General features: G+C 43.5%; 1 protein-coding gene across 3 annotated transcripts in view; it reads left to right on the top strand.

Moving 5' to 3' along the window:
• The window catches only part of LOC119955146 (zinc finger protein 800-like), a 123318-nt gene that overhangs the window by 75061 nt on the left and 33113 nt on the right, over nucleotides 1-15144 (top strand). For 2 of the 3 annotated variants that reach the window (XM_038781068.1, XM_038781069.1), the window contains exons 2-6: nucleotides 822-899; nucleotides 4161-4238; nucleotides 8572-8686; nucleotides 11340-11435; nucleotides 12781-12924. In XM_038781068.1, the coding sequence (XP_038636996.1) occupies nucleotides 4200-4238; nucleotides 8572-8686; nucleotides 11340-11435; nucleotides 12781-12924 (394 nt within the window). In that variant the 5' untranslated portion in view covers nucleotides 822-899; nucleotides 4161-4199. The remainder of the gene's footprint in view (nucleotides 1-821; nucleotides 900-4160; nucleotides 4239-8571; nucleotides 8687-11339; nucleotides 11436-12780; nucleotides 12925-15144) is intronic. The other variant, XM_038781070.1, reaches the window with a different exon arrangement.

The following is a 15144-nucleotide window of genomic DNA, read 5'->3' as shown; positions in this document are numbered from 1 at the left end:
TGTTTACAATTCTGCTATTATACTGAAAATATTTGAGGCTGTTTATCACCTGTCCCGACCTACCAAAGGTTAACTTCGGTGCTCAGAGCTGTGTGCAGAATGACCTTTCAGTTTGGGTCGCCCGATTATTCCAAACTTATTTTATTGTTTTTTTTTTTTGCTTGTCTTGTAATTATATCTGAAAAATAAATTCACTTGCCCTCTGGCTCGTCAGATGTAAAATTTAAAATCTCCAAGCATTGTTGTCACAAGAACTCTGAATCGGAGCTTACTTCCCTCGAGTAATGTGCATTAATGTACCTGAAATGCGATTGAATCCTTTTTCAAAATCCTTCCTCTCACTCCTCCACCAGAATATCATCCAAGAAGTAGGGTTTATGCTCAAATGAGACACACCACATAGAAGGCTATCCTTAAAAATTCCACCAAAGTTCTCTCAGAAGTATATGACCCACATAAGAGGGGGATTAGCATTTGCGTTCTTATCAAATAGGCTTCTCACCTTCGTGTTGGCTGGTGCATGCACATCAGGTTCTTCAATTCTACTCATTTCAGCCTTAAAGTTGTTAAATTCCACTCTCCTACAATATCTGTGTACTACCGTTGAAGATATTTCTCTGCTCGAAAGAAGCCTGGTCAAGGGAGAAGCAAACGTAGAATATAATTCTGCCACTTTTCTCCCCATATAAGCAGTGTATGGAAATGTACGCCATATAAGCCATATCGAGCCCTGTATGGAAGTGTAGGCAGTGAAACGTTACAGCTGAAAGTGTCAATAGTTCAATAAGGTTTAATTCACAACAGTTTTTCCTTCCCCTTAGGTCCGCAGGTGCACAAGAAATACTGTTGGATTCGCAGTGAAGAGTAAATTCTCAACGGCAACTAATCCACCTGCTTTGGTAAACTATTAGAATAATTCATTTTGTTATTATAGTCTCAATGGTTTGATTGATCTGTGTTTGATCATTTTAGTCGATCCTCTAAAAATTTATGAAACTGTACTTGATTGTTTAAGCTAGTGGGCAAAGCGACGAAGCAGAGAAGCTTCTGGAGAAAAGACCTGAGTTCTGGCTGACGCCATGCAGGTATAAATTTTAAAAAACTCCTGAGAGCTCTCACATATTTTAAAGTAATATAAATAAACCCGCTGTTGATCTGGAACTGGGGTCATCTCTACATTGGGCTCTGAGATAAATCAGACATGTGTATTTGCCAGGTTGCTGTATATCCTAACACTTAATACATTTATTTCATTAGCGAATTGTGCTTTCATGTGAAGAATATGGTAGATCTCTAGATTATGGGCCAAACTCTATATTATGAGCCACACACCCCTCACCAATTTCCCTGATTTGATGTAGTTTTTCACAAGTTATTGAGCTGAAATATAGGCCAGGATGTTCAAGTGGCAGGCGGCGTTGGGGCCAGAACAGGAAGAGTGCGTGCCAACACTGCTGTCTGGCTTATTGGTGTTCCAGTGCCTCTGGGATGTGCTGAAATTTTCAAAGCGAGGGTTTTGGGGTTACGGGGAGTCGGGAACCCACTTGCTTCCGATTAACTGCCTATTAAACTCCTCGATGGGTTTGTTGACCAGGAGGGAAAGGCCAGAAGGCGAATTTCAAACCACTGATCAGCAAACCTCAACGTGTTAGTGCGCAACTGTCGTGTTCAATGAGGGCAGCAATTAAGTAATTTTTTTCGCCGAGAAAAGGTTTTGCCGCAACAGGTTTTTATCTGAGATGGGGCAGTGTACCTTTTAGTTGGACATTTGACCACTTCTTTGCACTGTGAGGCTGTTGAGGGGTTCTGCCTCCTCTACTCAGTAAAGCAGTGGTAGATCCTGTCAAGGGTGCTGTCCGCCTGCGGCGATCATGCTCCGAAGGCAGTTCGCACCAAAATGCGTACAATCTGTTTCTTCAAGCAACACATCCGGTAAAGTATAGTTACTGCAGAAATAGGAATATCCTCACCTATTTTTATTGTTTAGAGAAAGATTCCGATTATGTATACCCCAATTTCCTTGATGGTTTCACTGATCAGCCCTTGTAATATTGGCATTAGATCAGTGGAAGCCCCTTTCACATGGTGTATTCAGCTATTTTGTACAAGTTCCAGTAATTAATTGGGAGAGCCATGAAGAAATCCCTGGATATGGGGCTTTGTTCTGATTTTGAAGCATCTAAAAGTGCTTTAATTGGCGATATTCCTTTCGTGCCCAGTGTCTGCCAGCAGTGTTCCCTTTAAGCTGCATGCCTGAATACTTGCAGAGCACTGTGGAAGGTACTGCCCCTTTAAGATACTCAGTGTCGCTGTGTAAAAATGTTTCAAGGTGCCGCATATTAAAATGAACGGGCCACACACAACAATAATTGTTCAGAGTGCACATGGACTGTCATTTTTTGGGGAACTGCAGCATCCACACAATGCCACAATATCGGAACAGCAGTTGGAAAAATTGACTTTTTTTTTAAACTGGGGGAAGAATTTCAGGAAAGACTCCAGATTCTGTGGTGATAGTGCTGTCGTGGTGACAGTGCTGTCTCTGAGAGACAACACTTTCTGGAATGAAAGATGGCAAAATGTCTGTTTTGTTTGCAGTCAGTGACGAGCTGCCTAAATCTCATTCCAAAACCATGCTCTCCGGATTCTGTTATTGGATCACTAATTCAAACCACAGTCTTCATTGCCCTTCTTAAAACCTTTCAACCTGCAGTTGTTATGACCGGGATGGGAGGAATGCACCGTCTATCTCTAGTTCCACTATTCCCGAGTCACAACAAATATTTAAATGATTTCTCCAGCTAACTATATGACCAAACAAGTACATCACTTATGAATCATAGAATGACCACTCCATAAACAACAAAATTATTATTTTATTATGAAACTAGACATGCGTACAATCTATTTCTTCAAGCAACATCTCCGGTAAAGTATAGTTTCTGCAGAAATAGGAATATTCTCTCCTATTTTTATTGTTTGGAGAAAGATTCAGATTATGTATCAATCCCTAACCCTAAACTTTATGAACATACAGTATGAAAGATGAAAGTATAATAATTACTCTTTCTAAATACCCTAACACTTGGACATACACACACGCCACAATAATGAGAGGAATTCTGCTAAAAGTTAATGGAGCAGGGAAAAGGATAGATGATGGAGTTCTCGGAATGGTGTCCAAGTTATAGAATTAGCCTGTCAGCACCAGCCTGCAAAACAATCGATGACGCTTGTACTACTTTTCAGGTGGACTTTGCAGAACGTTTGCAGTCAGTCAATTTCAGAACATGGAGCAACTCCCATTCACTATTTTCCATTCGACTGAGTCTGGAGCCTCGGGAGCCTTCTTTCTCTAAGGAACTAATCCTTCTTGTTCCCCCAAAGCAAAACCGGCCTTACTAGCTTTTAAACATGGTTTTCCAGCCATGTTTTTTTTTCAGAGCTGTAAACCCCCATGTGACCCTTTTGTAAACAGTCCACCGGGATCAGGTGGTTCTCAGCTTATTTAAAACTGCTTAATTACCTTTTCTTTCAAACTGCTATCTTTACCTGGAAAAGCAGCAACCAGAGTCCTTGCATTAACCCTTTAAGGGACAGTGTCTTTTGGGGAGGTGAAGAAATTCTTGGTCCTTGAAGATGAAACATTTTCCATGATTGAAGCATTTATGACAATTCCCAAAATGTAATTTGTCTTTTGTAGAATCATAGAGTCACTGTAGGGCAAAAGTAGGCCATTTGGCCCATCGAGTCTGCACCAACCCTTTGAAAGCATACCCTATCTATGGTCAAGCCCCCATCCTATCCCCTTAACCCAGTAACCACACCTAACCTAACCTCTTGGACGCTAAGGGGCAATTTAGCATGGCCAATCCACCTAACCTGCACATCTTTGACTGTGTATGGAAATCGGAGCACCTGGAAACCCATGCAGCCACGGGGAGAAAGTGCAAACTCCACACATGACAGTCACCCGAGTTGGGAATTGAACCCAGGTCCCTGAGCTGTGAGACAGCAGTGCTAACCACTGTGCCTCCCGTAGAGTGAGAATGTATGTATTTTTGAATTTTGAGCAAAATGACGAATCTTTAAAAAAAAAGTTAAACGGTTAATTAAATTTTAGTATATGGCAAAACACTCCTGGGCTTTTTATTTTACAGGTCACGTGTGGGACTTTAAAATAAATTCATTGTGCGGCAATGGATAGAACAAACGCTGCATTGCGCAAGCGAAATCTGGTAAATCAAATCTTTTCCCATTGAAATTTATTGTATTTGGGATTGTTGACTGATCTGGTAAACCTCGAATGTCAGTATCTGAGACAGGTATCAGGAAAAGGGAATGAACTTTTTAGGAATGGCTTGCATGAAGCATGAACACTGGCAGGCGCGTAGTTGAATGGCATTTTTTCCTATGCTGTAAATGATATGTAATCCAAATGATCTTTTCACAACTGTTCTGCATTACAGTAAATTCATTCTTGAAGAGTTAAAAAGAAGACCACGATCTGTGAGGCATAGATTATGATGGTTTGTGCTTTTGACTCTCTGGGCAGCAAGTTCACCATCCGGGTTGTTTTGCCCCTTGGGTGACACTTAGTGTGATTGTGGTTCTTTCTGACGAAACAAAGAAAATAACGGTAATATAAAAGCAAAATACTGCAGATGTGGGGGATCTGAAATAAAAACAAAGATCAGGAATATCTCTGGTCTGGCAGCATTCTGTAGAGAGAGAAAAGCCATTGATGTTTCGAGTCCAGCGTGATTACTCTTAAGAATTAAAGAGTTTGGAATGTGATCGGTTTTGTGCTGTTGATGCAAGGCGGGAGAGTCAGGTGTAGTAAAAGGTCACCACCCCATTCTCATGCTCACATTTCTGTCGTCGGTCTGCTACACTGTTCCAGTGAAACCCAACACAAACTGGAGGATCAGCACCTCATCTTCCGACTCGACACTTTTCAGCCTTTTGGACTTCACAACTTCAGACCCCGACTCTACTCCCATTTTGTTTTTCTTTTGTCAAGTGCCAGTCTGTATCTTATTTTTGCTTTCAGATTGAGTTGCTATTAATTCTGCTATTAACAACCACACTGGACCTGTGCTATGTTCTTGACTACAGCCATTGCCTCTCCCTTTGTCTTTTGTTCCACGACATCTTTGGTATTTAATCCCTCTCGCCCATCTAACCCATCACATTCCTTACTTCTCTTCATTTCTGAATATAGGGTCAGGTTGGACTTAGAATCCCTACAGTGCAGAAGGAGGCCACTCGGCCCATCGAGTCTGCACCGGCCCTTGGTCCAATAGAGCACCCTTCCCAGGCCCAGTCCCCTGCTCCTATTCCCATAACCTCGCCCACCCTTTGGGCAGTAACAGCATGGCCAATTCACCGAACCTGCACATTTTTTGGACTGTGAGAGGAAATCAGAGCACCCGGAGGAAACACACTCGGACACGGGGAGAACGTGCAAACTCTCCACAGACAGTCACCCAAGGCCAGAATTGAACCCTGGCGCCTGGTGCTGTGAGGCAGCAGCGCTGACCACTGAAACATTAAATCTGTTTCTCGCTCCACAGATGCTGCCAGACCTGCTGAGTTTTTCCTTTATTCCAGAAAATTACAGGGTGAACCAGTCAGTGCCAAGTAGCATTAGCAATAGCTGGGACACAAGTTGCACACAATTCTGTCAAAGAATAATGTATGACAAAGAAAGACAGGAACATATGGGAGGAGAATAAGGCAGAAGACTGAAGGAAAGGTCATGGAAACAACAAAACCTTTATCTGGGTATGGGTTCTGATTTTAGAAGTCCAATGCTATGAGGCAGTTCAGTCTTCACTATTGAAGTTATGGGCTCCCAGTTGCAAACATTTATGTAAACTCTCTTTGTTTGCTAATTGGGGTTGATTAGCTCCGTGGGCTGGACAGGCTGGTTTGTGATGTGGAACGATGCCAACAGCACGAGTTCAATCCCCGTACCGGCTGAGGTTATTCATGAAGGTCCCGCCTTCTCAACCATGCCGCTCGCCTGAGGTGTGGTGACCCTCAGGTTAAACCATCACCAGCCAGCTCTCTCTCTCTCAAAAGGGGTCAGCAGCTTATGGTCCTTTGGGACTGTGAAAACTTTGTTCTTTCTACATTAAAAGCATATTTATAATGCAGGATCCAAAGGAATTCTTCCCCTTATGAATTTGCATGTCACTTGTAGTTGCGATTCTATCTGGCTTTTGTTGCATAGATTTTAACAGCAGCAGCTACAGTGGATTCCATAAAGGGGAAAGGATTAATTCAAATGTAATGTTGTTCCTCTAAAGGCGTTCTTATTAATTGTGATGGAATTTTTCTTTGGAATAACTTTTCAGATTTTCAGAAGTGTGAAATGTAATTTACTATTTGCTGCCAGTGTAATTGCAGTAATATTTATCAAACTTAATGACGCTTAATCATTCTGCGAAACAGGTTCCAGGCTGACCCGGGACTGAATTTGATAAATTGCGTGTCAGTTTGAAAAGAGAGTGACCTGAGAGCTTGTTTGTCCCCAAGCTACTTTGGCAAAGGAACATTTCACACCTCCAGATAAACGTGCGTTACCCAATGTTAAAAATATTTCTCTTGATCACTGCGCAGTGAGATATCTTATGGATATTGTGTGACACTGGGGACGTGGTAAAATAGCCGAGATTGCTCTCTGTAATAAACCTTTCCTGAAGTCCTTTTCCCCAATCCAAAGTAAGATATTCTGTTAGGATAAAAGCACGAGTCATTGATGTTCTTGGCATGTTTAAACTAGTTATCAGAACCTACTCTGAATCCTGAGATTTCAAAATAGCTGATTATCTTCTGATTCCAAGGTGCAGTACTTGAGATGATGTCCTCCCATTCCAGCCTTTCGCACTTGGCATTGCCTGCCAGCTACAACGAAGCTTAATCTGAGATTGTGGATTTGTATCATCAATTAGAATTGCCACTGAGTGGGGGAGGGAGTTAGCTGACTTATTATCCGGACGCTAGAGTGGGAACTTGCACAAAACAGCTTAAATGATTTAACAGTCATGAGAATCCCAACTTGAAGTTACCTGATCAGGAGCCAAGTGCTTATCTGTTGAAATCACAAGATGTTATGTTTCACTTTGGAAAATCTGGTTGGGTAGACATGTGGTGTGCCGACAATCCCTGATGACCATACCTCCAAAAGGTGCTTGCAGTTTAGGCAAATTTGGCTCAGCGTTGCTGAGCTGGAGCCTGAGATCCGGGCATTGCATGGCATCAGGGAAGCGGAAAGTTACCTGGACCCTTCCTGTTTCAGGAGGCAGTCACATCCCTGAGGTTGAGCAGAACCTTGGAGTTAGCCATTGGTCAGGGACAGGAGGGTGTGACTGAGTCAGGCAGGTATGGGGAAATCAGCATGTGGTGATGGAGGAGCTTCCGCCCCTGACTTTGTCCAACAGGTACAAGATGCTTGCTACCTGTGGGAATGAGAAAGAATGTGAGGTGGATGAGCTGACTAGCCATGGCACTATGGTGAAGATTGCTATTCAAAGTGTGGGGAGTGAAGAAGAATCTGGTTGTGATAAGAGACCGTAGGAGTCAGGGGGATAGCCACGGCCAGCAGTTCCAAATGTTGTGTTGCTTGCCCAGTGCTCAGGTAAAGGACTTTTATTTCCCTGTGAGTGGAGAGGAACTTGAAATGAGCGCGGGAGAATCCATTTGTCGTGATCCATATGGGATCCATCGACTTGCCAGAACATCATTCCTGGTTATACCTAAGGGAATTTGGGCTCAAACTAAAATGCAGAATATCAGGTATTCGTCTCAGGGTTCCTACCAGAGTCACGTGCCAATTGACACAGATTGTAGATTTAAAAAAGAAATGTGTGGCTTTAAAAAATGATACGGGAAGGAGGGGCACAGGCATCAGTACTCTGGGACGAATGAGCTATTGCATTGGGAGGTGCTCCACTTCAACCTGGCTGTGACCTGACCAGTCATACAACTGGGGTGTGGACAGGGCTTGAAACTCTTGTGGGGGAGGGGTGATGGTGGTGGGTATGTTTGGGTTGTGTGAAGGGGCATGTGGGAATGAGAAAAGCCAAGGCAAGGCATCAGAAGAACATAGCAATGTGCCTACTTTCCTCACACACAACACATGCGTGCACTTCCCATGCAGGTGCGCACTTTCCACTGCAAGCGCATGTACTTTCTACGCATGTGTACTTTCCACATGCGTGAACTTTCCACACACGCAAACGTGCTCTTTCCGACACCTGCACACGACCCATTTCCACATGCGGATGCGACCCATTTCCAACACGTGCAATTTCCCCGTGGGTATGGATGGCTCACTTGCTGCTGATGTAATGTAATTCTCCAACTGTTGTCCCAGATTAAATTCAAAGCTGGGACCTCTGGTGTGTGACTTATTGCAACTCTGAGGTTGTTTTTATATACTTGGTAATCTGACCCTTTGTTCCACCTAAACTTTATTTTCTTGAAGTAAGAAATTTTATATGTCAAATCAAATCTGTGCAGTAAATTTGTAGTTTGTGATATTTATTCATTTTTTGTGTCTAGAATAATAGTCGTAGCGAAACTGATATGGAAGAAAATAGGTCAAGAATTCAGAAAACTCTACTGAGGGACAAGTATTGCCAGACAGAGCACCACCATCATGGCTGCTGTGAACCAGGTATTTGCAAGTCAGCTTCATCAATTTATTAAATAACCAGTAGAAATCATCAGGTTCCCCTTCATGTTTAGTGTCATCCGATTTTGCCTTCCTCTCCCCTCTCCTGTAACATGCTGCTGAACTGGCAACAGGTCTGCCAGCAAGCCCTCACTTATTAAAGTTGAGATTTTGTCTCTGAAAATCACAACTTTTAAGTGAAACACAATTTTCCATTAAAACCAACATAAAAGATTCTGTAGGATCCTCCTCTTCAGAAAACATGGCATTACAGCATTATACCTTGTCAGTTGAATTATTTTACATTGCTAAATACTTACATTGGTAAATTAAATAACTTTGAAAATAAAATAACTTTCAAAAAGTAAAAGTAATATGGTAACTTTCTGCTTGTGGTTTCATCCGCTGACTGCTGATCCCGCTTCCCGCACCTTAGGCTCGCACCACATTCAGCTCCCTCACCCTCCTGGCTGCTGCAGACCCTTCCTCCCCTGAACCTCTGACTTGAAGCCTGTCACACTCCCTGACCTACCCTCTTGCCAATCCTTGCTCTTGCCGAACCTCCCTCTCCAACTCTCCCACTTGCCGCTCTCTTCCCCTGAACCTGGGTTCCTGTTCAAGAATTAAATCTGCTCTGAAGCTGAGCTGGGGGTGTTACAATGCATGTTTTTAAAAATTGGGTTCTGAAGATGAATGGTGAGAAACAGGAGGAGCAGCTTTGACAGTAATTATAAAAAAAAACCCCTGGATTATAAAAACTCCAGCTCGATACTTCTGCATCATCGGGATTGCACTTTTACAGTCCTAGAGCAGGAACACTGGTTCAGGAGAGGGAAATGGTGAAAAGGAGAACTGGGGAGCAAGAGATTTTGCATGAGCAGGGATTGATGAGAGGGGAGCGGTAGAGGCCGCAATTGGGAAGATGAAGGAGGAGGGGAGGCCGCAAGTCAGAGAATTGTAAAATCGCTAGAATGCAGAAGGAGGCCATTCAGTTCATCGAGTCTGCACCGGCCCTTGGAAATAGCACCCTACTTAAGCCACGCCTCCAACCTATCTCTGTAACCCAATAAACCCACCTAACCTTTAGGACAGTATGAGGAATTTAACATGGCTAATCCACCTAACCTGCACATTTTTGGACTGTGGGAGGAAACCAGAGCACCTACTTAGACACGGGGAGAATGTGAAACTCCACAGAGACAATCAGCTGATGCCGGAATTGAACCCAGGTCCCTGGATTGTGAGGCAGCAGTGCTAACCGCTGTGTCACCGTGCCGCCCAGAGGGTGAGGGAGGAGGAGAGGCTGAGTTGGTGACACTGGTTGTATCACGCAGCCCTGTCGGACCGGTGTGAAATTACTTTAAAACAAATCTCTCAACACTAAATGAGGATATATGCCCCATTAACTGACTGTTAAAGTGAAAGGGTATTGTTAGATACTGTACCATGGAATTCATGGTGTACTTGTGCCTTGGGACCTACTGAGGAGGTAGTTCTGAGGCAAGTAGTGTGCTCCTGTCTTTATCATTGATAAATAGAAGTGCTACTGTTGTGGAAGATGCCAACCCACAAATGTTCATTTTATGTGATTTCCATTAAGAAATCAAGTCGTAGTTTAATCACTTAATCCACTGCAGTGCCTAAATATTACAATGGTGGTTCTTCACCTTTATTGTTTTCTCTTTCCCGTCTCTAGCCAACATATTTTAAATAAAAAATTTTTTATAGAGTACCCAATTATTTTTTTCCAATTAAGGGGCAATTTAGCGCGGCCAATCCACCTAACCGGCACATTTTTGGGTTGTGGGGGTGAGACCCACGCAGACATGGGGAGAATGTGCAAACTCCATACAGATATTTTTTAAAAATTAAAATGGCTTGCTGTGTTATTGTTGATCTGATGCAGATTATTTTCCTTCCTTTTGACATTAGGCACGAAGCAATACCATCAAAGGAACACATCTGAAGCAAGCAAAAATAAATTTTCCAACATAAATATTTTAAGTGTTATAATGAGTGCTAAAATAATTCAAAATGCAATCCTTTCACTCTGTTCTTCTATCCTGACATGGGGACAGAAATTTACAAGTACTTTCCAATCTGAACTTCCTTTAGCAAATAGCAATTATACTCTGGTTGACCTCCAGCTGTGTTTACTTACAGTATTTAGATTTTATGGCCTTAAAGAAATAGTCCAGCTCAAACAGTTTCACTCTAGCAGCAACACAATACATTATGTGTTGCACAGTATTACACTCTTGTTATTATGAAGCAGCATGGCATCTAACTTGCTGTGGGAGGCACTGTGGGATATCTATTAGCATTGTACCATTTTTGTTATCTTTGCGACTAGCGCATTTTAATGTTGAACAGTTATTGGGGTCAAATTGTGCTATGCGACAAACAAGCATGGCATTGTTTTTTTTAAAGCAAATTCTTCTAACTGGTCGATGAAAGGAAGAAATTAGGTGCAAACTTTATTTTGAAATCATGGACAAAGGAATTTTGTAGAAGCGGATTCATAAGTTTGTTGCTTATATCACACAGTGTAGTTTTACCCTGTAGATTTGATCCAGTATTGTGTGTTCAAGAAGTGAGAACAATTTTCAATGGCCCAGCCTCACATTCCTCTGCTTTTTATGCATCAACTTTACAGCATACACACAGGAGCCAGGAGATCCTCCTTTGTTACAACAGCAACTCTCGACTTCAAAATCAGGAATTCAGCAAATCATTGAGTGTTTTCGGACAGGTACAGAGCAATGGTTCACTGACCGTTTTCTTGTGCAATATTATACCATAGAGTAAGAGAAATCTGTACTTTAATAATTAACCGCTGTGATGGGCTGCTATAGATTTAATTGAAAATTAATCTTGGCCTGTTTTCTTTGATGCTTTAAAACAAAGATAAATGGAGTCAGGCAGATAAGAGTTTATCACATTCCAGTGATGACTTTGCAACTGAAATGGCTATTCCCTTTCTGACTGCTACCTTAAACTCATGTTATTCAGATAATTTACAGTTTCTTTTACAGTCTGTGTGTTATTGAGATGCATGGTAGCACAGTGGTTAGCACTGTTGCTTCATAGCACCAATGTCCCAGGTTCCTCATTGGAATGTAGAGGCAGATTTTCAGGAAGCAAGTAAAGATGTTGTACCTGTTAACTGTAAAGCTATTTTATTGTTAAGATCTGTAATTCTGTGTTTAAATTAAAGTTTGTTTCAATATAAAAGTTGTCTGTTGGTCAGTATTATCACTCCTGTGGTGCAGTAACATTTGCTCATGGTTTTACCAAATGCTTCTAAGCCAGATCTTAACCAATGTTGCGATTCTGACCTGGTCCCATGACAGAATACATAATGAAACTATGGTCAACAAGAAAATGGATACTGTGACGTTTTGCCAAAAGAAGTAATTTTTAGAAAAGTGATAGTAAATTTTGAAATCATTGTGCCACACAATTCCATTTTTAATAATTGCATAGAGCTGATCAGTTCAGCACACTAAGCTGCTGATGAATACCACCAAAATCTCCAATCTAGTTTTTAATTATAAGGGGCACTTCTGCAGCACCAAGCTTCCAACAGGCTGCGCTGACCAGAAAATCTGAGCCACGGTATTTTGAGTCCAATCTTCCATCTGTATCCTGAAAAGCAAGATCAGAAACATCGATCGTAGGGGCTTGTGCAATCCAAACCTCGGTGTCAAGGCCCCATCATTACCTGCAACATAGATGGAAATTAAATTGAACACCTCATGGTGTCACTCAGTGGAATGCTTAGTTTCACTTCCATCAACACATTTTAAACACTAATGGCTATTTTAAGGACTTATTATTTTGTTGCAAGCTGACACCATGCAGGTCGAGGCATTGAAGGCCAGTATAGTTTCACAATTTCACTATATTAACAGTTTTGCACATATGCTGTGTTCAATTTTGTAGTTTTTAAGAAAATTCTCGCAGCTTTTTGACAAAGGCGTAGAAAAAATATGTATAGATATAACCATGGGCATATCTAATTATGAGAATCTTCACTTGAAGGATTTTTATTTGGCACATTCCTGTTGAATATGTGAGACACTTTTTCCACACAGGAACCACACAACTGAAACACATTCTACTGAAAGAGGTAGACACCATCTTTGAATGCAAACTGTGTCGAAGTCTATTCAGAGGATTGCCCAATCTTATTACACACAAGGAGTTTTACTGCTTCCCAAGCCTAAAGATGGATGAACGTAAGTTTTTTTTAAAAATAGTTATTCTTCTGTACAATGGTCTACTCCAGATTTGCTCATTATCCAGAACGGTTTGGACTGGCCGTGTAGGCTTGAAATAAGAAAACTTATTCCTTTAGTCTCTGGCTGTGCTTTAAAAGCCAGCGTTGATCTCCACCTGTAGAGTAGGTATCCCACGTGTAGTTTCAAATTTAATTAAGTTGTCGTACCTGGTGTCCTATTGATGGTGACAGAACAGATAATACGCACTGCAGTAAAGGGTGGTATCAGGTAGCCAAATTGACTTTTCGTGTTTGAGATTTGGTGAACTGATGTTCCAAATCAACATCAAATATCCAACCAACTAACTGAGGGGAAAAAAAATTCCTTTCCTGTCGAAGTGCTACACCATTGATACACCCTCTCTCCTATCTCAGTGCTGTGACCCCATCCATCCTCTCTTGTGCCTGTGCTGTACCGTGATCCTCCCTCTCTTTTGCCTCACCCTCTCTGTCGAAGTGTCATATCTCTGATACCGCCTCTCTCCTGTCTCAGTTGTGGGGGGGGGGGGGGGGGGGGGGGGGGGGGGGGGGGGGGGGAGGAGGAGGAGGAGGAGAGAAAGAACTTCAATTGGTAGCACACTTGCCTCTGAATCATAACTTGAAGACCCACTTGTCATGAACAGGAGGGGAGATTAATGTGAACACCCCTGATTGATCCCCTTGCCACCCGTCTGTAAACAGAAAGGTTTTTTTGATTTCCCCATTTATCAGTGGTGAGGTATTTTCCCTAACCCTTCAGTTTTGGAGTGATCCAATCCTCTATTAATAGCCCCACAGTGAATGGTAGAACCCTCATGAGTATTGACAGTCAGAGAGATTCAGGTGTACATGTCCACAGGTCACTGAAAAGGGCAACACAGGTGGAGAAGGTAGTCAAGAAGGCATACGGCATGCTTGCCTTCATTTGCCGGGGCATTGAGTATAAAAATTGGCAAGTCATGTTGCAGCTGTATAGAACCTTAGTTAGGCCACACGGAGTTCAGTGTTCAATTCTGGTCGCCACAGTACCAGAAGGATGTGGAGGCTTTAGAAAGGGTGCAGAGATTTACTAGGGTGTTGCGTGGTATGGAGAGCATTAGCTATGAGGAGAGGCTGAATAAACTTGGTTTGTTCTCACTGGAACGAAGGAGGTTGAGGGGCGACCTGATAGAGGTCTACAAAATTATGAGGGGCATAGACAGAGTGGATTCCCGGGGTGGTGGGGGGGGGGCTAGGAGCGGCGTTGCGGGAATCTCGGGCACCGGGCCTTGACGCTTGCGTCAAAGCGGCGCGCCGGGAATGACGCGGCTGGTGGCGCCTAAGTGACGACAGCCGCGCATGCGCAGGTTAGCCGGCTCCAACCCGCGCATGTGCGGTTGCCGTCTTCCCCTCCGCTGCCCTGCAAGACATGTCCGTTTGATCTTACAGTGCGGCGGATAGGAAAGAGTGCGTCGCTTAGAGACTCTGGCCCGACGATCGGTGGGCACCGATCGCGGGCCAGTCACCTCACGATCACGCCCATGGTGCTCGATCCTCTCTCCACCCCCCACAGGCCCCACACTTACCTGTCGCGCGATGTTCACGCCGGCAACGACCTGGTGTGGTTGCCTCTGGCGTGAACTGGTCGACTGGTCGGGGTCGTCAGGCCGCTCGGCCCATACGAGCCGGAGAATTGCCCCCCCCCCCCCCCCCCCCCCCCCCCGGTGAAGGATTCCCCCCGCCCCACCACTGACAGGCTAAACGTGGTTCGAACAACGCCGTTGGAAACTCGGCCAGTTGTTGGCGGCGAATCGCTGCGGCTGCCTCTGTCAATGGCCCCCTACCCACACGCAATTCGCAGGGGACCAGAGAATCGCAGGAGCGGTGTCGTGCCGGTTTTCCGGCGTCAACGCCCATTCTCCGCCCCTGCACCAATCGCGATTTTGGCCTGGAGGCTTGGACAATTCCGCCCAGGATTCTTTCTGGAGATCCGACTCTGAGATTGAAGTCAGAGGCAGGCTGCTAGCCTGGAGTCCGCCTTCCTCTTGAGGTTAAACTGCAATTGCAGACAGAACCCAAAAGCTGTATGATTAAAGCAATTTAAACAGCTCAAGCCTCGGCCATGTGACAGGGTGGTTTTGGGTCAAGCCATTCAACTAATGAGACCCCTTGTCCAGACCAATTGTGCTTTGAGCAGTGTAACTCTGTAACCATTAGCACA

This window comes from Scyliorhinus canicula, chromosome 20 (genome assembly GCF_902713615.1).
Source record: "Scyliorhinus canicula chromosome 20, sScyCan1.1, whole genome shotgun sequence".
Lineage (NCBI taxonomy): Eukaryota > Metazoa > Chordata > Chondrichthyes > Carcharhiniformes > Scyliorhinidae > Scyliorhinus > Scyliorhinus canicula.
The sequence above is the reverse complement of the archived record's forward strand: the minus strand, read 5'-3'. Positions and strand labels throughout refer to the sequence as shown.